Below are 23606 nucleotides of genomic sequence, written 5' to 3' on the forward strand. Positions count from 1 at the left end.
TTGTAATTTTTTCGATTTTCCTTATGATAGATCACTGAAAATTTTATGCATACGTAGAAAGTGTAAATGTCTACTATAGTAATAAAATGATATTTTATACGAATTATAAACCAGAAAAAGTTAACTTTGCTCATTTTGTCTTTGTAGCACCTGTTTAAGATATTTTTTTTTTATTTGTTTCTTCAGTATACTCAGTATACAGATATTAATCATCGCTTAGTTATTCAATTTAACTTTTATTACAGAACCAAAAAATATTAAATGGAATGAAAATATATAGGGCAAGTTTGCTTTTCTATATTTATCAGTAGTATATTCTCTCGGCAATATGATTTCGTAGTTTATTTTACGCTTTCTATTTATGAGATTTTCTTTCAATATATTTAAATACTTTTTTTAATATAAATAAATTAGATTTTAATATAAGTAAATAAATTTTTTAATGTAAATAAATTGTAAGAAAAAAATAAAAAAAAAGTGCACGGAAAGATACAAATTACTTTGTGAAATAAATACAATTTATAGGTTTTCAATATATATAATATTATAAATTCAAATAATATTTTATTATTTAATTAATAATATTTTATTTTATTATTTAATGCATACAGGTTTTTATAACTTAATAACGTTATCGTTCCAATTTCTTACATATATTATGTAAAACATAATTCTTTGTTATCGTAAAATTTATCAGTTCGTATTCTATACATATATTGATTCTACGAGCAACGTAATTTTTCAAATTGTGCAATTTTACTCTATTTTTAGAATCGTATCGAGAAAGAAAGGTGATTGCGCCTACTATTTGCTTCCTGTTTACTTCGCATTCGGAATATCGATCTTACAATATTCACAGTGACAAATATACATGGTTAATTATAGCGGAAATTCTAGATTCCCAAAAGACTGTATCAAAATACGATCCCACGGACGTCACAAGACTATATGATATCTCGGTTCTTATTGCAAGTCCCATGATTCGCCACGATTGACGATGTAATGAGAATTTCTATTCGTATTTTATTTTTTATTCTATCCCCCTCGAGTAAACTAATAAAAATATATTTTTACTTAAAGATTATATTAGCGAGTATTTTAATTATGTACAGAAATAGTTATTCACATTTTTATATTTTTAGATTAACTAATTAAATTTCATCCAATATCATGCGATAATATCGGAAAAAACTCTTATCGTTATTAATATTTTTATACAGCAACTTACTTCGAATAGATTGTTTTAAAAATTTATTAAGCTAGCTATGTTATAATAATAGTCACGTTATTCTTAAGAAACTATATATCACTTTTTCTTTTTCTAATTCTCTCTGTAATCTTTCTCTTTCTATAACTGTGTACTTATAATTGTATTATATTATTAAGACAATTAATTTGATATTATTTATAATTGTTATTTTCGATTCTCACATACACATTAATATCATAATATAAATTTTATATAAATTTTAGAAAAACAAATCTAGCAAATGAACAATTGAAAAGAATGATGCTATAATTGTATGGAATTTAAATAGCTGGAAATGGCATTTTTATTACAATTCAAGTAACAACGAACATTATAAAAGATCAATTTTAATGAAAAACTGAAATTTAAGAAAGAACAATATTATCAAAATGCTAAGCGTACGTTTCCTTTCCAGAGAAAAATTACTCAGATTAATTTATGCAATATCTAGAATTTATTGCAACATTCGAATAGGATCATAGTTACTAATTTATTTAATAACTAAATAATAATTGATAATAATGAGATTTATCGATTTTAAGAAAGATAATCAAATTTCATTTATAATAATATTTGAGACTCGTTGAAATCTATATAATTATAATATAGATAATATATAGTAATGATTTTTTTATTTTACTTGAGAAATTTGATTAAAACTAGCATTGAAAATTGCACTTGAAATCATGTATCGTTTTCAAGATTTTATATTTCTGACGACATAAATGTATCGTGAAATTTTCGCTACCATTATAATAAACGACGAATATTTTTAATTCTTTTACATTTCTTTACAACAAATTTATTTATAATAAAAATGCGTGGGAAGAGACAGAAACTTTCCAATCAAATACGTCGCTATTTCGAATGGAACAACATTATAGCTAAATACTTTTTTTTGTCGACACGCAATAAACGCAATATATTGGCTGCGTTGAAATCCTGAAACATCCTCGCCCTCTTGCCCTTCTTTTTTTCCCTCGCTAAGTACCCGTCGAATGGCCTGTTTCACCATCCGCCGTGGGATCTGTGCGTGTCCCATCATCGATGAGAGGAAGGGAAAAAAACAGATAGGCGCGACTACGTCGTATGTGGGTGCGCTATGGCGCGAGGGGAACGCTAGAGGGTGGAACGCCTGCGCCGGTTGAAGTGCACCCTATATAAGAGGCAACATGTTCTGAAGCGATACTCACATTTGGAAGCTTGCGTCGCGACGGACAGGTTGATCAACTTCCGAAGATGGGGTTCACTAGGAACTACCTCGTAAGTCTATTCCTCTACATCTCCATCGTCAACGAGATTCGTCAACCTGCGGTGAGTAGTTTTTCTCTTTACATATTCCTCAATATGTGGATTATCTCTATGTTAGCATTGAAATTTATAAGCAATTTTATTTAAATATACTTCATCAGATTTACGTGTACATATATAAAATTAATATTAAACAATTTTTTATATCAAAATCTAAAAATATATTTAAAATTGAAATAAAATTTAATATATTTTCTTTCACAGTTTTTATTCAATTATATATTTCTTGATTAATTTAATTGATAAATTTATATTTCTTGATTAAGCAACTTTTTTTAATTTAAAATATTAAGTCAACATGTATTATATCAACTTTATAAATTTTTGGCATAATCAAATTCAAAATTAAATAATAATAATCTATTACGTCCGATATTTAAATTTTGGTTCTAAAGCGATTTTTGATTAAAAATATTTAAAAAATATTTTATTGATATCGTTTTTCTTAAAACTCATATTAAAATTATTCATTGATAACATCGATTATGAAAAAATTTTTACCATATTTCAATTCTTTCTCTCTCTTCTCTTCCTTTCTTTCTTTCTCCTTAAACATTTTAAAACGATTGATAAAACATATTTATTGTATATTATATTTTATTCCATGTTTAATTTTAATCTACAGTCAATTTTAAAACAGCATCGTGTACGATGCATTTATTTCTTCGACTTCAATTAAAAACTTTAATTTAGAATATGTGCAATTTTTATCTTTTCTTGCTGTATTTCGTTTGATGTTTAACTGAATTTGATGAAATCGTCTAGAGAGTACTTTGCACAACTAAGATGTTTACAACATAAGGAATGTTTGGCAGGCACTTTGAGTATGCTCTTGTAAAATTGCAATCTTTACTCTCAGTCTATATCTATACTATGAGATTCCGTAACGATTAATTACATCTTCGTGTACAATTAATATGACTGAAAATATTTGAGGTGTTAAAAAAATTCTATTTTTTAATATTGCACAAAATATTTAACAAAATGTTTATACATGTGTATAATTAAATAATTAATATGCAAAATATATATTTTCAGAATTGTTTTTAGAAATGTATATGCATATCTAAATAATTTCAACAAAAAGTTTTGAATGTATAATTTATATAATATGTACTTATATGATTTTTTTCTTGAATGCGGATAAAATCATTTATCATTAAATTTTATTAAGGATATTGGTATTTTTTTCTATTGAATAATGAAGTTTTCTTTTTCAACGTGTAACGATACCGTATTATATGTACTTACATGATTGAAATGCGGATAAAATTTCTTATTTTTTAGCATCATATCATATGAAGGTTATAGAGCTTGTAGAGCTTGTTAGGATAAAAGATTTAATGGTTAACGACGTTGATTCTTTTACATATTTTCAGCATACAATACAAAATAATTTTCATAAATAATATTTTCCTTTATCATTCATATACTTCAAAATTAATTTATATCTTATCAAATTGCAATTTTTTAACGCAGTCAATTGTCATACCTGTCAATTTCTGCAGTCAAAGTTTTAGAAGCGTGATAAAATAAGCATAAACATCAATAGCGAATAGTAGTTGAAAGGAAGATGCATGCAAAGCGTCCACGCCCATTTCTCGTTGTGTATTTGAAATATCAAATAGATTCGAATTTCAAATAATGCCGAATTCTTGGTCTTCGAAAACGAACTGTTTGTGTTTAGACAATTTGCAAAATATAATTTGCGGGACGCGTTTTTGCTTAAATAGAAAATTCAAGGATTTATTCTCAGGCTAGCCATCGTTTTCTGCCATCCTCGAAGCTTTAGAGCTTTACAAATGCTTTACAAAGGGAATCGGTTGATCGAATAGATTACAGCTTGCCAATATACCGGCGGCACCAGTCGTATATATCGTGGATAATTAAAATCTATCTAAAAATTAACGAATCCACTCGATTGCGGCTTCTAACGAACTTCGAGCGTTGCAATCTCTTCTAATTAGTTTAAAGCGTTGAAAAATACCATTTCGAAAACATGCTCTTTATAAAGAATTTTTTTTTCATAGGTTCGAATGTATCGAATATTCGATATTTCGATATTATCTCCACTCATAAACTTTGAAATCATCTGTATTTTTCTAAATATATCTGAAAAATTAAGTAAATTGCTTCTTCTATTTATGAAAAACCATGCAAGTGCAAAGAATCTATTTTATTATAAAAATAACTTAATATTATTAATTTTATGTATAAAAATAATTTGATATAAAATAATTTTTATCCAGTCATCGTCACATTTTTTTTTGATACAATGTTAATTATATTATAATTATACAATTTAACGTAAACATCAACAGCTATGCAACATGGCTCGCGATTTTATCTCATTAGATAAAAGATCGATAAATCTTTCTAGATTAGTTCTTCGATTCTTTGTTAGCTATACTTGTGGCTATATTCGTATTCTAATTAGAGCAGATTATGTATGACCAAACACTGCCTAGCTGAACAGTTTTTTATGTACAAAGAAAGAAAGAGAGAGAGAACACTTTTATAATTCTTCTTCGATCACTTTTATGCTCTGATGCGTTCGTGTAACCAGAAAATATCAAGAACTTTAATGATAAATGAATAATGTATTTTTAATCAAAAATGTGTCAAGAAACTAAATATTTAATACTAATTTCACAATAAATAATTTAAATGTTTGTTGCAAAATTTAATTTTGATTTTATTGATAGAATCATATATTTCTTTCAAGGATTTTAAGACATGAAGATATTTAATAGTACTTTTCACAATTTTGTATTAAATTAATTTGTATAAATAATTATCAAATAATTATCACACATAGAATTTTTTATGCATTTCGTATTCCGCAATACGCAGAATTCTGGGACAATAATCTCGAAATACACATACATAGTAGAGGTAAATTATTTCGCTATTATACAATTGCTCGAAACAGATAGTTTGCCAAGCAGAACAGTGAAGTGCAAGACCAAGTTCGGTTATTGAATCAATCCAGTGTGACTGAACTACGAAGTTTCTTAATTTAATAGTGTAAATTTGTATAGGACACAGTTCTAACAGCTCACTGAGTTTACAATTTCCTAAACCGCTTAAATATTTTCTTTTCGCTTTTATTTCGAAAAAATAAGGTCTCTCTTATCCCTATTTGCTCTCTTTATAAATTTGTTCTCTATCAGTTTCCTTCAGTATTTTTCAGAAATTTGTGCCTCATTTTATCGTTCATTTAATATCAGAGAATATCATAAAAAGGGATACATTTAATTGCATATCTGCTAATATTAAAAGTATAAAAAGCATAAAATAATGTTACAGTATATTATGTTTAACTAATTAATATTAATTTTTTAAACATGGGAAAAGAAGCGAGAGAGATAAAAATATAATTTTATATTAACATATAATTATGATTTTTATCCTATGCCAATATTACATTAAATTGACATCATTAAAGGGAAAATATATAGAGATATATTTTTCGAGTAAATATTTGCCAATCTGACGAGCATCGATCGTGAAAGAGCAATTGCGCCCCGATACGAAGAACATGAAAAGAAGTTTTAAAGGCAGTTTTACAGGAGTTTCTACTCATTCTGATCAATAGACGTACTAAGAACGTTATAAGAATGTCACATAAAAAGAGGTTCAAATGTTGAGAAGGTATCTAAAGTTTGCGTCGAAAGTAAAGATGCGGAAAATCAAACCTGTTGCCTTCTTTACTCACGGCCGTTGAAAGAATAGAAAACGTCTTTAAAGATTCGCACAAAGCGCGTTTTATTGATCTACCAAGAGGCGCTGCGCTGTTCAAAGAAACTATTTCTCTATATACTGTCGACATGGAATTTAATTAATTCTCTTAGAATGGTGATGCTGTTTGGCACTTGAAATCGCATTGATTTCTTACAAATGCAAGATAATATCGAGATAACGATCGCGAATTTAGTTTTTCGATAAAATTTGGTTTATTAGAATTAATTTGCAGCGTAAAACCGTGACATTTCGTCAGAAATCTGATGTGTCGACAAGTAAATTTATGAGACATTACAAAATTTCCCCTTCTCTGTCTGGTAAGCAGACTGCGGCAAAACATGTATGATATAGCCGCGCACATTGTAGTAGTTTAAATAGCAGTGGGCGTTCTTAATCGACGAAAACAAAAGACCAGGGTAGTGCTATAGGCACTATAGAAATTGGTCTAAGTGAAGGTGTCCCGTACATATGCGCGAATGCATCTGTGTGTAAATTACATTGTGAAGAGACGGTGCGATCTTCTTGAAAAGGCTCTTTTGTGAAGACGCGAATTATTACTCACTATAACTCTTGCGTTGGACGGAAAGAATTTGTCGCGTACAATCTAATTTTAAAAGTGGATATTTGCTGCAAGAAAAACAATGTAAATCGAAGGAAAGAAATATTAAAATTACGTAAACTCTAGAAGATATTTATTATATAGTATATAAAAAATACATGTGAAAATTAAACAAAAATTGCGTATCTTACCTTTCTTTATTTTTATTATTAACTAAAGCTTTCAATTGCGAGTTAAAAGTGAAAATCGATATCATTGCAAAACCTCGCTCGCACTTCTCCATTACGATCAAAGGGCATGTTAGATTAAGCATATAGACTTAATCTCGGTCCATTCGTCTCTTGAGAGAAGTTAAGAACGCTCGCTTTGTCTGGTACATCACTGTAATGAGCTTAAAGTCATTTACATTGAAGTTGTCGGACTTGAAAATTTTTCGATTTGTTTTGTTATCTTTACGGAGAGATTTGTAGAGATAATATCCTTGTTGAGAATTGTAGGGATATAATATCCTTGTTGTGTTTTAATATGTTCAATTAAAGTAGTTCAAAACGAATATAGTCAGACCAAGTGTATAGTCATTGTCGTTCCGAAAGTTTGTAATATTTCTCGAGAGCAGTATATAAAGTAATATTTTTCGGTAAAATACTTTTAAGTTTATTATGGTGTCCAAACTTTAATTTACTCATAATCATAAAATAAATCTTATTTATTAAGAACAGATGTTCAGAAAATAAATTATTAAATATTCTCGTGAATTTTTTATGATATACTTTATATATCTAATTATAAGAAAATAAAGTGTATTAATTAATACACACAATTAGAAGATTGAATACTTAATTCATATACCAACAATCACATATTTGTTTATTGTTTTGAATATTTATAAGTAAAGATCTAAAGTCTTCAAGAGTCTGTATATTGTTTACGGCGTGCTTGATCATTTTATCGTCTATCGAATTCTGTTGTAATCAGGGCGAGGGTCTTCTTTATGGCATCTGTGGGTCTATCTTCAATCAGTAATTTCCCTTTTACGCGGTTATGAGGAAAGCAAACGAGAGCACGGTTATACAAATCAAATGCAGATTGTTCGACGCACATTTTTTACATTTAAAACTCTGTATTTTTGACATTCTGATTTGCATTCCACCATATTTTGTAAACAGCTTTTTAAATATTTTTTTTTATAAATGTGCTTTATAAAAAAATATATGGACATGTGATGTGACACGAGGGTAGAAGCATGGAACGCTACGCAAATAATTATAACGTATATCCTGATGAGTCTGAAGATTAATTAGAAACTTTGATTCGTGCGATTGTATATGAAACATAAATCACGTCCACACATGACACACAACGACACTTGTTATCAACTACGCACCTGTCTTGCGTTGCTACAGTATGGTACATGATGATTTATTATCGTTGTCGGCGACATATTCGCATGACGAGTGAACTATTGATAAAAGAGATAGATACTTTTCCTGAAACATATGTATTTAATTGTATAATTTTAGAAACACAGTTTAATCAAGCAAGCAACACATGACATGATTACTTAATATTTCTATCGTGCCGAAAATAATAATCGTCCAATTACTTCAATTAGATTGATAGCTTTCAAATTATAAATTTTAAATTAATTGTAGAGCTCAAATTTACACGTATGAATAAATTATTTAGATTTATTATCGAATGAGAGATACCGAAAAGAGATGTCTTTTATGTTGCTGATGTAAATTTAAAATACGTGATTTTATGTGATGATAAAACTTTAAAAAGAGATAATTAAAATTGCTAAGTAAGTAAATGACTTGAGTGATTAAAGGAGGCCTACGCGTGATTAAGCTTACAGAGGGGTTTCGATCAATCGCGTATCATGTTTCATACTGCTGTGGGTGATAATCTCTCGTTTCTGTCCAAAAGAAGTGCAAGTTTAATGCCGGAAGATTAATGTCGTTCGTCTTATAGATGTGCTCATGATGTTAGGTCGTACGATATTTTTACGAGAATCCCAGGCGATATGACACGATTCTTTTGTACAGCGGTGTGTCGTGCGCTTTGTTTAAGCTGCTGCTGTCAGCTGTTTAAATTAAAATTTCTCTTATCTACAATTCGTTTATTAAACTTAGAAATTAATGTATTGTATTTTAATTAATTAAGGTGACAGAAATTAATGGTAAATTTACTAATTATTCTACATATGCATAATAAATAATAGTTATATTTTTGAAGAATATAATTTTCTTTTTCATTTAACTCTTCCGTAAAGGATAATATTTTTTTGAAGACGTTTGTAGGTTTAATGGATTTTGCACATCATCCAACCAGATACATCTCTAATTTAATTCATAAATCTTACGTCATACATCGTTTCTCATACTCTTCTTTAATTAGTTTGGAACTTGCGCCGTCTCGTAGCATTAAAAGGGAGCTTATCTATGACGCGTATGAACGAATGAAGCTCGAATGGCACGTATGTATAAATGAATAGTCCGTAACTTTGTTAGCTGCAAGAGCTTTTAAATGACAGTTAATTAATTCTTGAATCGTAAATCCCCAAAATATGATTTAAGTCGGCAATTTTTGATTCATGTAATTTTCATTTTTCTGCAATTTTATTTTTACAGAAGATATAAATGTGTGTATGTTTTGCTTTATCTAAAAATTTTATTAATTTTATTCAATACATTTTATAATAATCTCTTTAAAAGTTGACCATTTCTTTTCCCTTGAGCGATATTGATACAGTTTTTCTGCGGAAAAGGACCAGTCATGGTCATCGATATATCAACCGCGCTGTATTAAAAGACTGTATGAAGTATAAAAAGACTTCCCTTTTTTTCCGACTGCTTGTTTAGGCGCAAAAATCGCGGGTAAAGATTGCAGGAATTTTTTTATTATGTTATCGTTCGGGTGGCACTAGCATCATTTAGGTGAACCACGTCGTTATCGTCCTTTTTTTCATTAACCTTTCCCAATTGCGACTAATATGCCTTAGACGATCTGTCATCAAGAGGATCCTTTGCCCTCTTTGTTATTTCCAAGAAGTTGATGCCTACGTGCCGCTCGTTAATCACTTCTATTCGCAGAAAATAAGGCAGCCCCGAACTCGTATACGTGGGCGTCATTAATAGGACAAAAAGATCTCTTTATAATCGTTTACGTCACGATACGCGTGACGGCACATATATATCGTCGAGTAATTCTTCGACTGAAAGCTCGATAAATTTCAGTGATTACATTACGTAGAATCAAATGTCACATTGGTTTATAGAAAAGACCTTCCATCGTTGCACAAAAGTAAAATAAAATGCAACATACAATTGAAAAAAGAATAAATTATTATTACAATATTCAGTAATGTTCAACAAGTAGTACAGATAAATCGTATTGTCAGACTAACGAGCTGATATAGGTGAATGCGCAAGTTGAGCCATGTGATAAAGGAAACCTAATTTGATGTAAATCCAAATGTGAGTTTCGATAATGCGATTATCCCAACTAACTGGAATCGGCAGAATCAATTAAGTAGCTAACGCAACCGTACGTACAGTATATATTAACGCGAGTGTTATAAAGGAGTTCCTAAGCACATCACGTTAATTTCCTGAAATTAGACTCCTAAGCTATTTAACAAGCAATCGTAATCCGACTTAAATGTTAAGGTTATTATATATAATATATTCTCTTGTGAATTTACTTAAGCGTTCTAGAAACAGGTTCTGAATATAAATGTTACATTAAAGTTACATCACAAAGTAATGATTGACTTAATCGTAATAAGCTTTTCCAAAATAATCTTAATTATATGAAGTTTTCGTTGCAACAATTCTTAAAAAATGTTATATAAATTATTAAATTAAAAAAATTTTAAATTAAATTTAATTTAAAATTATTTTATTTAAATTAAAAAAGTGAAGATGTGGCAACGTTTCTTTTCAAATTAACTGCATTCGCAATCTTATACATATTGATTTATTGTAAAGAATTAAATGTTAATAGTCTTTTATATACTTGAATTTTTATAATATCAATTATGATATACTATTACTAAGTAATTCATATTTTCACAAGTTTATGGATGAATATATATTTTTTAGGAGGAAGGAAAACTTAATAAATAATTAATCTGAAATATATATAGAATATTTTAAGTTCTTCGCAGAGGATTCTGATTTCATTAAAATGAAAATATATATTCAACGAAAAAAATAAATCGATAAAATATTTACTGAAATTTATTTAAGAAGACGCATTTATATTTCGTTTGTATTATTTTTTTACAAGAAACAATTTCGAGGAAAAAGCTCATTTAGTAGTTTCGACAAAAGCGAAAGAAGAGTTTCATCTCCTCTTTAAATGCAATTTGCAATGCGAGTGCGAATGCATGTAACATTCGCCAACAATAGCAAAAACTTTCGAGAGCCCTAGCGTGCTGTTAAGTATCCAAAAGTCTATTCGTATTTGCGATTTGTAGTTTTGCCGTTCTTGCGAAATCTGTGAAATTTTTATCTGTCAAGAGTAACGCAAATGTTCATTTGCAGTCCTATGTAAGAGACAGGTATTTTTGATCGAATATATAAGTGGACTTCTTAATATGCATGTAAAAAAATAATGCAGAGAAAATATAAATGCGTCTCCTATGCCTGTAAAAGGACGTCTCCGTAATGTAATGTATGTTGGATGTGGCATCAACGGATCGGAAAACGCTTTGTCACTCGCTATTGTTTTGTTCAAGTGTGCTCTGCCCGTGTGTCTGCAATTTTTTCGCGCAAAAGTTTTGTCCTGTTCGCGCAACTCGCTGAGGTTCTTTTCATTAAAAATATAATTTTTTGAATAACAGCATAAAACATATGAAAAATAACCACGATATATTGATATAAATTCAAAATAATTCTATTTTTACATATAACTGATTTATATAGTTAATGTTTTAATTATTTATATTAATGTTTTAATTATTTATAACATAAATCTATATAATTTTAAATATTCTAATATTGCTTACAATATATACTTGAATTTATTACAATGTTATATTTTTTTATGCTTATAGTCTCTCTTCTATTTAGCAGAGAAAAATTTTCGATGAAAACCATCGATAATATCATATAAAATCAATAATATTTTATATGTGATGAAAATAAATGAAGAAATTTTCTTAGCTGGATTAAGTAAATCCTTCATCTTGAAGGCCAGTCACGGCCCGTTCAGGGTTCATCCACCACTATTTGACATAGTGAGGATATTATTATTTAGAGGGATCTTGAGGGATGTGATTATTATGGCGTTGTGCTCGTCAATATCGTTTTTACGAAAGGCCAGTCAGAAGCTATCATGTAATGCACGATTGCACGAATATTTCTGACACTCACTTGATCAATAAGTGGCCATTAAAAGTTTTTCCATTAAATAGATATTTCTAATTGATCGATTTAACATGAATTAGCATAAATATAAATCAATTAAAAGAAGGAAAAATGTATATAATAATATTAATTTACATGTATATAAGATGTCTTAAAATTAAATAAATAACATTATATATTATATATTATATATTATATAAAGAAGAAAAAGATGTTATATAAACATTGATTCAAAAATTTTATTAAAAAGTTACAAAAATATTAAATATAAGATAATAACAAATTCATTGTTTATACATAAAATAAATATAAAAATAAATTAGCTAATAAATTAGTCATCTAATCTGTTTTTTCTATGTTTTCTTCCAACTCGATATTTATTTTAAGGAATTGTAAAAATAAAAGTATATTATACAAAAATCATACAATTTATGAAAAAAACTCATCAAAAAAACTCATTAAAACTAATCAAAATATTAAGGTGATATACTAAACTAGAGTATAAAACATAATATTTAGATGTTAAATTCAATCTCTCTCAATAATATCAAGAAAGCTTATATTAAAAATGAAGAGAGAGAAAAAGAGAGACTAGCATTTTGAAATAAAAAATTAAACATATTTTTTTCTTTTTAATATAACGTATTAAAAAAATATTTTTAAATCAATATTCATATAACATTTTTTTTTTGTTTCTATCTATAAAATGTACTGGCAAAATTTAATTGTTTCATATTTAAATACCTTTATAAAAAAAAATCTTTTATAAAAAAAATCGTGTCAAATTATATCAAATATGACTGCAATTATGTTCATCTTATTACATTTAATATTCAAATACCAACCCCACTAATGATTCTCAGCAGTGTACGTGTATGAACGAAATGAAAAGTAAAAAAGATAAAAAGTGTTTTAATGATAAAAATATTACTTTTTCTTCTTCTTTTTCTTAATAGCAGATTCTAAAATAGAATTTACATATACGCCATTTGGCGCTATGTTATTTATACAATTTAGATGTAAATGTAATTTACTTTTTTTTACTTTAATTTACTTTTTTCAAATCTCGAGATTCTTTTAAAATGGAAAAAAAAAACTCGAAAATAAAGTCCAGACAAATCCAGGACACGCTATGTAACGCAAACATATCCAATCCCGTCCAAGGGCAGAGAGAGCAACGGATTTATAAAAATATTACATAAGTGAAAAAATAAACAACACGCAAGGCTTTAAAAGGACCTGTTAGCTTTAGTTGTCTACAATGTCATTGACACGAAGCAAGCATATCATATCTCAGATCATATTTCGATAATAAGAATATCTTTCGCAAGGTGTATTTGGTCGATATCGTTCCTTTTTGTGTGTGGTTGTTGGAAGTCGTCGTGTGTGACAGCAGAAATGGGAGAAATCATTTTTAGCCAAGCTAAACATTTTTTAATGATCTGAGCGCTGTTTTTCGATAATAAGGGTATCTTTCGTAGGGTATCGAATCGATACAATTCCTTTTTTATAAAATATATTGCGACGAATTTCTATTTTATAAAATATATTGTAAAATATATTTTATAAAATATATATAAAAGATATATTATTTCAAAAATTTGTTTGTAAGCATTAAATACAACATTAAATACAACAAATAATACAGCATACTTAGCAATTAAATAATGTAGCATACTTTACATATTATTTTGTGGAATTTTCATATTTACTATTATTTAATATAATTAAATTTATTATATTTATTATATTTTACGTATACACGGATATTGTTCTTAGTCTCAGGAATGCAAATGGAATTTCGTGTTAACCGAGAAAGTGTCTACCGAGGAAGTTAATACTTGGTATGACGCAGATTTTCCTTATACAGGATAAGCCGTGGTAGAGGAATTCAATTTAGTTTCACTAGTCGAGGATCACACGAGTTAACGTACATCGAAAATACGAAAGGGTTTAGTGAAACACGTACTGGTAACACACTGGTAACATTTTCTGCATACGAACGAAAATTATCCTCTGACCTTTTACGCGAAGTGATAATTCCCAGATGTGACCCCATCATTAAACATTTGCTTTATTAACGTTACAAGGTTGAATCTTTTGTTACCTTGTTACGCAAATTAATTTACAAACGCTTTGTAGAAATAATATATTACTATAGCCTCTGTGCTTTTATATAATAATATAGAAAATTTATTCACTAAACAGATATAAATTTTGATTTATTATTGGAGACACGTAATTGTATAAAAATTAATTAAATATTGGAAAAACGTGGATGGATATACGATGAAGGAAATTAAATTATTGTAGCTACGCAGCCAAATTTCCGCAAATGTACTCGCGTATGCGTTCCCTTATGCAAATGTGCGTGCATTCCCCACAGGCAGACCTAAAATTATATAGTATAAAACGCAGCAGGTGCATGCGTTTCAATATAACACTTGAGTTAGAAATATAGTTATATCTGTTTTTTTTTAAATCTTTCTTTCTCTCTCTCACTCTCTTTCTCTGTGATGTATGAAAAATGTATCTTGTTACCTATAACAATTTCTTCTGTAGTAAACTTTGTAGAATTTCTTTTGAGTATAAAGTTTCTCTCTATCCCTGGAATGTTTCATGGACTTTTTGAAAATTGATATTATATTTACATAAAACTATTATACATAAAACTAATATTCACTTAAAACTACTTTACATAAAACTATTATTCACTTTATCCAGAACTGCATATTTGAAATATAAAAAGTTTAATAGGTACTTGAATTTTTCGGTGTGTAATTGAAATATCCTTTTCTAAATTTTTAATTCAATAGTAATTTCCCCAAAATAAAAAAGTCTGATTTTGAAGTAACGTAAAAAAATGTATTTAATTTTTACAAATGTCAAAATTATTTAAATTCAGCATCCACATTGCATTGCAAAATGTGAACTACAGGTGCCACATGGTATTCTGGCCACGGATGTGCGTTATAATCGTAGCTATCATGTCCAGAGCTTGACGTCACGCGCTTGGCGTCACCGAAATTAAGCTTGAAGCATCATTAATGACGTTGTAATAACATTAATAACATTATATAATAATAGAGATATATTTTATGATAAATTGTTTACGTTTATTTCTTATTTTCGTCATCATTAATCAATTTTGATAATTTTATAGATTCTATTATATGGAATACATACTTGATTTTGTATTATTATATTATCAAATTATATTATTGTATTGTTATATTTTTTTTCATTGTGTTATATATAAAATATGCATATATAATGCATGTTTTTAGATGTAAAGATTTTCTTACACCAATAGATAAATTTTCTTGTAGCAATTTTCTTATAGCATCACATTCTAATGAAAGACATCTCCAAATACGCAATGCAACATTTCATATCAGAGAATATTATTAAACACCCACAGCATGTAGACGCAGTTAATGTCAACGACACCTGACCGAAATATACAAACTATTTCAGAGTTTACATTGCCAAGATTGAATCAGTACTATTAGAATTAGCATAAACTATGAATGCGAAATAAGTTAATATTAAATCAAAACATCGTAATATTTGCAATATTAATAAATCCCGGATATGATTAATATGATAACTGTAGTAACGTAAATCATTATAATTACACATGATTTTTTATTTTGTTTCCATCGAAAAATTTATTACATTCAATAAAAAGTACATTCAATAAAAACTAAATTTTTCGTAAAAGATACTGGTACATCAATCATTATTTTCCAATTCTATTAGTTGTACTGTAAAAAATATGAATTTAATAGACTGCAATAAAAATTTGAATTAACGTTTTATTAACGTTTCTCTTTTATAAAGGTTATATAAATATTGATATGTATATATATATATATATATATATATATATATATATATATATATATATAACTTTTGATTCACATGTTACAAAACATGTCCGATAGATAAATATTAGACTCTACGCATTTCTAGTATCTCGCGAACTATGATACTCCTTCCATTTCCATTTTCAACCCGCTCTGCGTATTTCGCGTAAATTAAAGTGTAATATATCCTCAATCACATAAATGGCGTGTCGCAGCCGCAGAGAGATTTAATTCATCTCTGACATTGGGACGATCATTTAATTACGGCGCAGTTGGCTGGTATTTCGCATATTATGTATCTACAGATTAATTGCCACAGTCTCGTATCTCGTATCTCGTCGAATTTTCATAAATCCTCGTAGACACGAATCATATTGTCTCCGATATCGCGTTGCCGGTGCGTCACGTTCCCCTGAAAAATTAATGTCAAAACGTGACGGTTGCTTTGCCGTGAGACGCGCACGTGACTTGGATTCACGGCAATTGATTAAAACGGAATTTAACATATTGTACAAATACTGAGTTACCTTGAGCGTTATGAAATAATGGAGATTAAATGAAGTGAAATGTGCTGGAATATCGAACGTATGTCACATCGGTATTTCATTCTTGTAATAAATTCATCCGACTCTATCATCGCGGATTATTTTTATGAATTTTACCAGTAAGTCACTTCATTAATTCAGCAATTAATCTCTTCGTAACAATTAATTTGATTTATTTAATTAAACAAGTCAGCTTTTTCCACATGTTTTTATTATTTTTAGCATTAAATAAAAATACATTTAATTTATTTATATGTTATGTAACTATATTTTTATTTTTAACAAACAATTTATTTAAATTTGTTAAAATAAAAAATTGCAATTGTTAAAATTTAGTTTGCGAAATTAAAAGTTGTATAAATATAAAAGAATGATAACGATATTTAATGAAAGAACAAATATGGGAATTTATATCTCTAGATATCAAGCGAAAAATAAAGAGGCATCGATCTTTTCTGTATTTTATTGTACTTTTTGGTCGGTCAAACGTTCGTGGCTCCGACATTGGAACTAAGGTATATTTACGAGATATGCTCCGAAACACACTCATGTGCGATATTAGGCGCAGGCTTTATCGTGTTTTTGGACAATATATATATATAGAGGACTTGATAGAATTGTATGAGAAATCGACAATTCGAGGAAATCGGAAAAGAATAAATTTTCAAGTACATCTCTATCAGACATTTCAAAATTTCCGTACATCTTACACATTATTTCCACTATTAGTTTACTGTAGATAATAAACATAATCATATATAATTATTATATATTTAAATATATGTTTGTAATAATAATATAATTCAAATAATTTTACATACATGACATGATATTGTTTAATAAAAGCAAATTGAAGGGGATGAATATAAATCTAGATCTTTTTTCATGCAAGAAATAACGTTTGCATTTTATTAAGTGACTGGTATATACGAAGAAGAACTATTGAACCGTGACACTGGCGTTTATTTCGCTTCAGGTGACGTGTCAAGATGAAGAAGGCACCCAATGCATACCAAAGAAGACCTTCATGGCGTTGTTACGCTTACCGGAGGTCAGTTCGAATCTGGCAGCTTACTCGAGAACGGCAAGGATCATTCAGGAGATGAAGAATCACAACGACATGGTTCATTTGAAGGCTCTTAGTTCGGAAGAAAACGAAGACTCTGAGATCTGTATACCCGGTGGTATTTACTTGGAGCTCTTTAGGAATCCGGTATTGCGAAGTCATCTCAGTGTCATGGAGCGTTCTTACAAATTTCCCGGACGTTTTCTGAGCGAGGAGGTCGATTCCAGGGACCTAATTCCCGAATCAGAAAAACGCAGTCTCGCTACTTTGGCTAAAAACGGGGACCTGCCGATTACTATACAAGAGCGCGAAAGTGACAACGATGACGAAGAAAAGAGAAGCGCATCTTCTAGGTACGTGTATTTTTTACAGATTTTGATGTTTAAATGCATTTAATATGATTCAAACTTTTAGGGATACGATAGAATAATTAAAATCCTTTCTAAAAATGTAATAATAATAATATCTAGTTTTATATTTTATTATTAAAAAATTATTGTTGTTCCAATTATTCGACATAAATTAATTGATTTAATGAATTAATTGATTTATTGAATTAAGCGATAACGTGGACAGCCTGATGCGTGAGCTGTTGGACGAGGAGTACCGTCGACGAACGCCCGAGATCTATGACTACCTGACCGAGCTGGACCCGGAAGTGGTCGAGTACCCCCCGGACAAACGTAACGTCGGCTCTCTGGCACGGGACTTTGCGTTGCCCACGGGCAGACGTCACATCGCCTCGGTGGCTCGCGATTATGGTCTACCGAGCGGTAAGAGAAACGTCGGTTCCTTGGCCAGACAGAGCATGCTGCCGCTGGGCGGCAAGAGGAACGTCGCCTCGTTGGCGAGATATTACATGCTGCCGCAAAGCGGCAAGAGGAACGTGGCCGCACTGGCCAGGGACTCTTCCCTGCCTTATGGCAAACGATATCTGGGCTCGTTGGCGCGAAGCGGTGGCTACCCGACCCGCGAATACGACGGGGGCAAGCGCAGCATCGCCTCCTTGGCGAGAAGCGGCGACTGGCCGAGTGTCGCGAAACGAGGCCGCATGGCATCCGGAAGGATAATCGCGCGAGTGCTCAATCGTTACGGGAGATCCTTGAGCGACGATCGCGAGGCGCACAGCGAGCCCCTGGACCTTCAGCAATTCATCAGGCAAGGAAATAGCGAGGACAAAGAGAACGAATGGCAGGCCACTCCCTTCACCGTCTCGGAGGATCTAGATGAAGGCAAGGCGAAGAATAGATCGAACAGGAGAATCGACGCAGCGTCGCAGACGAGGCACAAGAGACAGATAGACTTCTCCGACGAATATCCGTTACCTGTCATGCAAAACAATATGCTCGATTATGAAGATATGATGGAAGCGTTCGCCGATCACTACCCGAACGCGGAGAAGAGGTTCATGGGTGAGTAGAATCGCTCTATGCGCAATTATTTCAGTCTGATCGGAAGATTAATATTTTTCTTTGTATTTGAAAGAATTAATTTTTTCCCCGCAAAATTTATCTTATATTTATAGACAAGTTTTTGAAACCGTGGGCGAAAAATATTATCTAATATTCATCTCAAGTGTTATTTATATGCAGGAATTTTTCACGAAAATAAAATTTAATTTTATTTCTCTTTTTAACTGATCAATATTCAATCTTACTAATTGGTTGGTATAAAATGTGTATCAGTTTAATTACGCAATTGGGGTTGGTAAGTTTAATCGATTTTAATCAATGTGTCTCTTTTTACACCCACGCAAGTATTAGGTTTTCAAAATTATAGCGTAAGAGAAAAATAGAGCCGAGTCAACTTTATGTTGTCATAACACTCTGTCGGGAACAGGTTCCGAGTCGGAGATGCCGGCCGATTCGGGCTATCCTGAGGTATTGCAACCGAGTAAGAGACATATCGGGGCCCTCGCACGCCTCGGCTGGCTCCCATCGTTCCGTGCACCACGATTCTCTCGATCGCCGCGATATCTGGTCGAAAGGTCAGACCGTTAGTCAGCCGCATCTCCGTGTCTTTCGCCGTGTCCTCTTCTCCTACCTCGATGTGATGTCAACCGTATTTTGTCGTACCTGTAATCAAGTAGAGCCCCACCTACTACAGACTGAGAAAATATATCATATCTATGTGTGTCAGTACCAACAGATCTATCAACCACATCACGTCAAAGATAATCCAAATACCAACCAACCTACCACCATGTACAATCACTACGTACAAAAAAAAACGTTCTCCAATGTCTTCTTCTACTCATCTTGGAATCATCACGGTAGCTAGGTGTATAATGTTTCGATGTAGTATCTCGTTGGTAGAGACTAGATCTCGGTGTTAGATCGTTAGATGGATGTTAGATGACGTAGAATCGATGTATAGTTTTGTTACGTTAGTTCGGTGTTAGTTTTTAGATCATTTCTAAAATGTTTTATTGTGAATGAAGAGAGAGAGAGACAGAGAGAGAGATCCCAATATTAATTAAATATATTTTTAAAAGAGATAAAAAATTGCGATGCGATTTATTTGGATATCCTACTTTTATATTTACAATTTTCAAATGAGTGACGTTGAGAATTATTAATGCCTTTTTGTATCGTTTTTCTGAATATATTATTGCAGAAAAATGCGGTGTCATGTCGGAATGATATGCTCATATTTTATTTTATTTTTGTTTTAAAGATCCGTGACGATGCATAATTTTTTTAAAAAATGACAACTTTTGTAATCAATAGACAGGACTGGAAAATTATAAGAATGTAACATCGATATTCGATGCTCGATATGTTGAATATTTCCATGTTGTCAGAGTCGTTCTCGCAAGAGAATTATAAAGCTAGGCCTGTCGGAAAAAAATTAATTAGATAATTATTTTAATCAAGAAACGCACCAATTTTTACGATATATATTCATTATTTATTATATCATCCATAATCAAGTTTCTCTCTATCTTTTTGTAGAAAGAAAAATTCAAGATACACTATAACACACACTTATGCATAATAACTGGTGTGCATGATAATCTATCTTATCTTTATCAACTTTATATTATTTCCTTTAGATAAATGTCGGACACTATCATTGCGAGCTATTAATTAGTTATATGTTTAGAATCGATCCAAGGGATCCAATCTGTGGCGTTAGAGTAGTATTTTGCGATATAAACGAAAATAATGAATTTCAGGGAGAATCCCGCAGATGGGCCCTCGTCCAACTACACCCCCGACGCGTCGACTCGGTCGCTAAGGCCGATATTCACCCCGAAAACTCGCTACTTGCAGTCCCTGCACGGAGATTGTCGACACGGCTTCAAGAGGTTTTTGCTGTTACCGGATATGGATAACTTCCTACGGACGTCGAATTCCCACATCGCGCCTCGCTCCATGTAAAGTCCTTGTGTTTCGCTGCTCATTCAAAGCAGTGTGAATATTAAATCAGACTCACTCGTATAACTAGCGCGAATTATACAATGAAGACGAGGGGAAAGCAGCACGCAAGACTAAACGAATGACAATATTATAATCCAGAGTCTGACGTTCTTCCTTACTAACCATTGATCATCCCTTGTCAACAGTAGATACGCGAATATTTCTATCACTATTAGACGATAATCTATCGTCAGATGTTATACATTTAATAATATATTGCCGAAGTCTTTTATCGAAAAAATTAATTAAATTTAAAATTAAAAAAACAAGTTGTATGATAGAAGTAAGGAAGCCCGTTGTGTAATTGAGCGACAATCTAAAAATTCGGAGAAAATTATTTTGTCGCGCAATCCATCGATTGACAATAAGCTTACTGTTCGCCGACAATAATCTTACGTAATCCTAATATAACGCCTTAAATGTGCCGTCTGTATCGAACAGATTTAAACTATTATGCAGAAAGCCTATTACATATTTAAAAAAAATTTCAATTTGCAGATAGATTATCCTCGTTCAATTACCTTTCTTCACAGTAAATTTTGGATCCATGTTATATTTAAGAAACTTTGTGACTACTACAAAATTTCTGTAAACATACACACGTGTTATTCTTAATATTTATATCTTCATATTTCTCTCAATGTCAATATGTAACAAATTGCTGTGACTTTTGCAGTCTATATCTTTTTAAGCAAGATGAGAAGTATCTTTGTGATCAATCTACAACAATAATTTGACGATAATTTGTTCTCATTAATATTTAACTCGAGGGCCGACAAGTTACTTTCGAATGATTCAACGAGGAATATTTTGTTCTTGTGACTTCTTGCAATAATACGAACGAAGGAAGGATAAAAGATTACACAATTTGGCCGATACTATTTAGCTTGATAATAAATCATCGTAAGATCGAAATATTTTATTGCGCCTCCGGTTTCCCATTTAAACGAGCACAGCCGCGAGAAATTGTATGTCACTTTGATGATTATTACTTAGCCCAGACTTGCCGATAAATCATCGCGAGATCGAAATATTTTATGCGCCAACGTTCCTCTGGCGACCGTAGCAAGCCGTAGGATCATAAAAAGAGGATTAAGATTCGCATACGTCAATGCGATGATTATTATCAGGCATGAAACCATAAATCGTCATCGAACGAAATATGTCAGAAACGGTTGTTTGAAAATAGAATAATGCACATTCGCAATAGTGAAATGATTCGATTATGCTCACATTAGCTAATCGAATAAATTATCTTTATTTTTCAGATATTTCTCATCCTGTTGCGATTTAATATTTAATATTTCTATGACCCATGATGTGAGATTTTAGGTACTTGTGTTATTAGAAACTAGAAAAGCAACGAATATGTTTTTTTAAGCTTATTATTTGCTTAAATAATTGTAGTTTATTGGAAAATGCTAAGAAGCACAATGATTTACAAGAAATTTTTAATTCTTGATCAGAAAAATAAAATGGCTCTTAAAATTCTTCTCCCATATAATTTTCGATTTTACCTGAAAAAAAACTTTCTCTTTCTCTTATGGGAAATGTAAAATGTATTAATTGTAGATTTTTTCTATCTTATATATTTTAAGAAACATTTCTCAGAATATTTCTAACATTTTTAAAAAGAATGCAATTTAATTATGATGCGATGTTTTAGCTTTCTCAAAATATTACTGTTATCCATACAATCTTTTTATAGTGGATCAAAAACGAGGTGACATACATTGCGGTCGCAAAACCGTTTAAGATTTAAAGATTAAAGAGAATATGTATACAAAAGAAAGATGAAAGGCATTTTTCATGTAACAAATTTAAGTATAGAGCATTGTTCTGTGGTATCCCTATCCGCCTTTCCCCTCTCGTCAACGAATGTAATTTCTTTCGTTTCTCTTCGAAATTCTATGGCTACAGTCAAAAGCTCGATCGTTCGCACACACGTGGGTAAGATTAACGAAGCCAGGAAATAATCTCCGTGAGCGTAGTAACATGTACGGTGTAAATGCTAAATTAGTGCTCAGAGCTTTAATCTAAGCCCGATAGTGATAATGCGAATTCGGTTTCATCTTAATCTTCTCATTGTATCTCGTTTAAATATCGTTAGAGACGTCGTTGTATAACATGTATGTGGTATTACAGTTGAAATATGCTCGATGTCGCGGTATCATCGATCTATCATTGCTGTGGATGACATATAAGTCTATTGACTCTCTTTAACTTTACAGTTTAAAATACTATGTGTTTGTCTAGACAATAATGGATAATCAAAGTGACAATAAAACGATAATAATATTGAAGTAATAAATTCAAATTTTATTCCGCAAAATCGCCCTGTTTTTATTGCTCACATAATATATGTAATTATGGATGCTTGTCATGGTTATTCATATAATCTGATGTAATAATAAATCTGATTTATGATGTTAATAAGAAAGGAAAAATTAAATCAACATATACACA

At 30.7% G+C, this 23606-nt stretch overlaps 1 protein-coding gene across 3 annotated transcripts; it reads left to right on the plus strand.

Annotated features, from left to right (window-relative positions):
• Window positions 1–2449: 2449 nt before the first annotated feature.
• Window positions 2450–23547, plus strand: Nplp1 (Neuropeptide-like precursor 1). Of its 3 annotated transcripts, none has more exons than XR_014436005.1 (5): window positions 2450–2563; window positions 17629–18071; window positions 18280–19130; window positions 19558–19990; window positions 20897–21032. XR_014436005.1 is itself a non-coding variant. In XM_083084260.1 (5 exons), exons 1-5 carry the CDS (start codon window positions 2489–2491, stop codon window positions 21099–21101), a joined length of 1722 nt encoding a protein of 573 aa, XP_082940386.1. In that variant the 5' UTR covers window positions 2450–2488; the 3' UTR covers window positions 21102–23547. The 3 variants fall into 3 exon arrangements, 2 of the variants coding, with proteins under 2 accessions (XP_082940386.1, XP_082940387.1); XM_083084260.1 differs by having other exon boundaries at window positions 19558–19705; window positions 20897–23547; XM_083084261.1 differs by lacking the exon at window positions 19558–19990 and having other exon boundaries at window positions 20897–21091.
• Window positions 23548–23606: the final 59 nt, after the last annotated feature.

This window comes from Camponotus vicinus, unplaced genomic scaffold, assembly GCF_025532165.1.
Source record: "Camponotus vicinus isolate PSW18456_S1 unplaced genomic scaffold, iyCamVici1.0 SCAF_12, whole genome shotgun sequence".
NCBI lineage: Eukaryota > Metazoa > Arthropoda > Insecta > Hymenoptera > Formicidae > Camponotus > Camponotus vicinus.

Excerpts from the sequence above, each read along its gene's own strand:
- Nplp1 (XM_083084260.1), top strand. The coding sequence starts at position 2,489 with ATGGGGTTCACTAGGAACTACCTCGTAAGTCTATTCCTCTACATCTCC. Across the intron at positions 2,564-17,628 it reads ACGAGATTCGTCAACCTGCG|GTGACGTGTCAAGATGAAGA; the intron begins GTGAGTAGTTTT and ends ATTTCGCTTCAG. Across the intron at positions 19,131-19,557 it reads CGCGGAGAAGAGGTTCATGG|GTTCCGAGTCGGAGATGCCG; the intron begins GTGAGTAGAATC and ends TGTCGGGAACAG.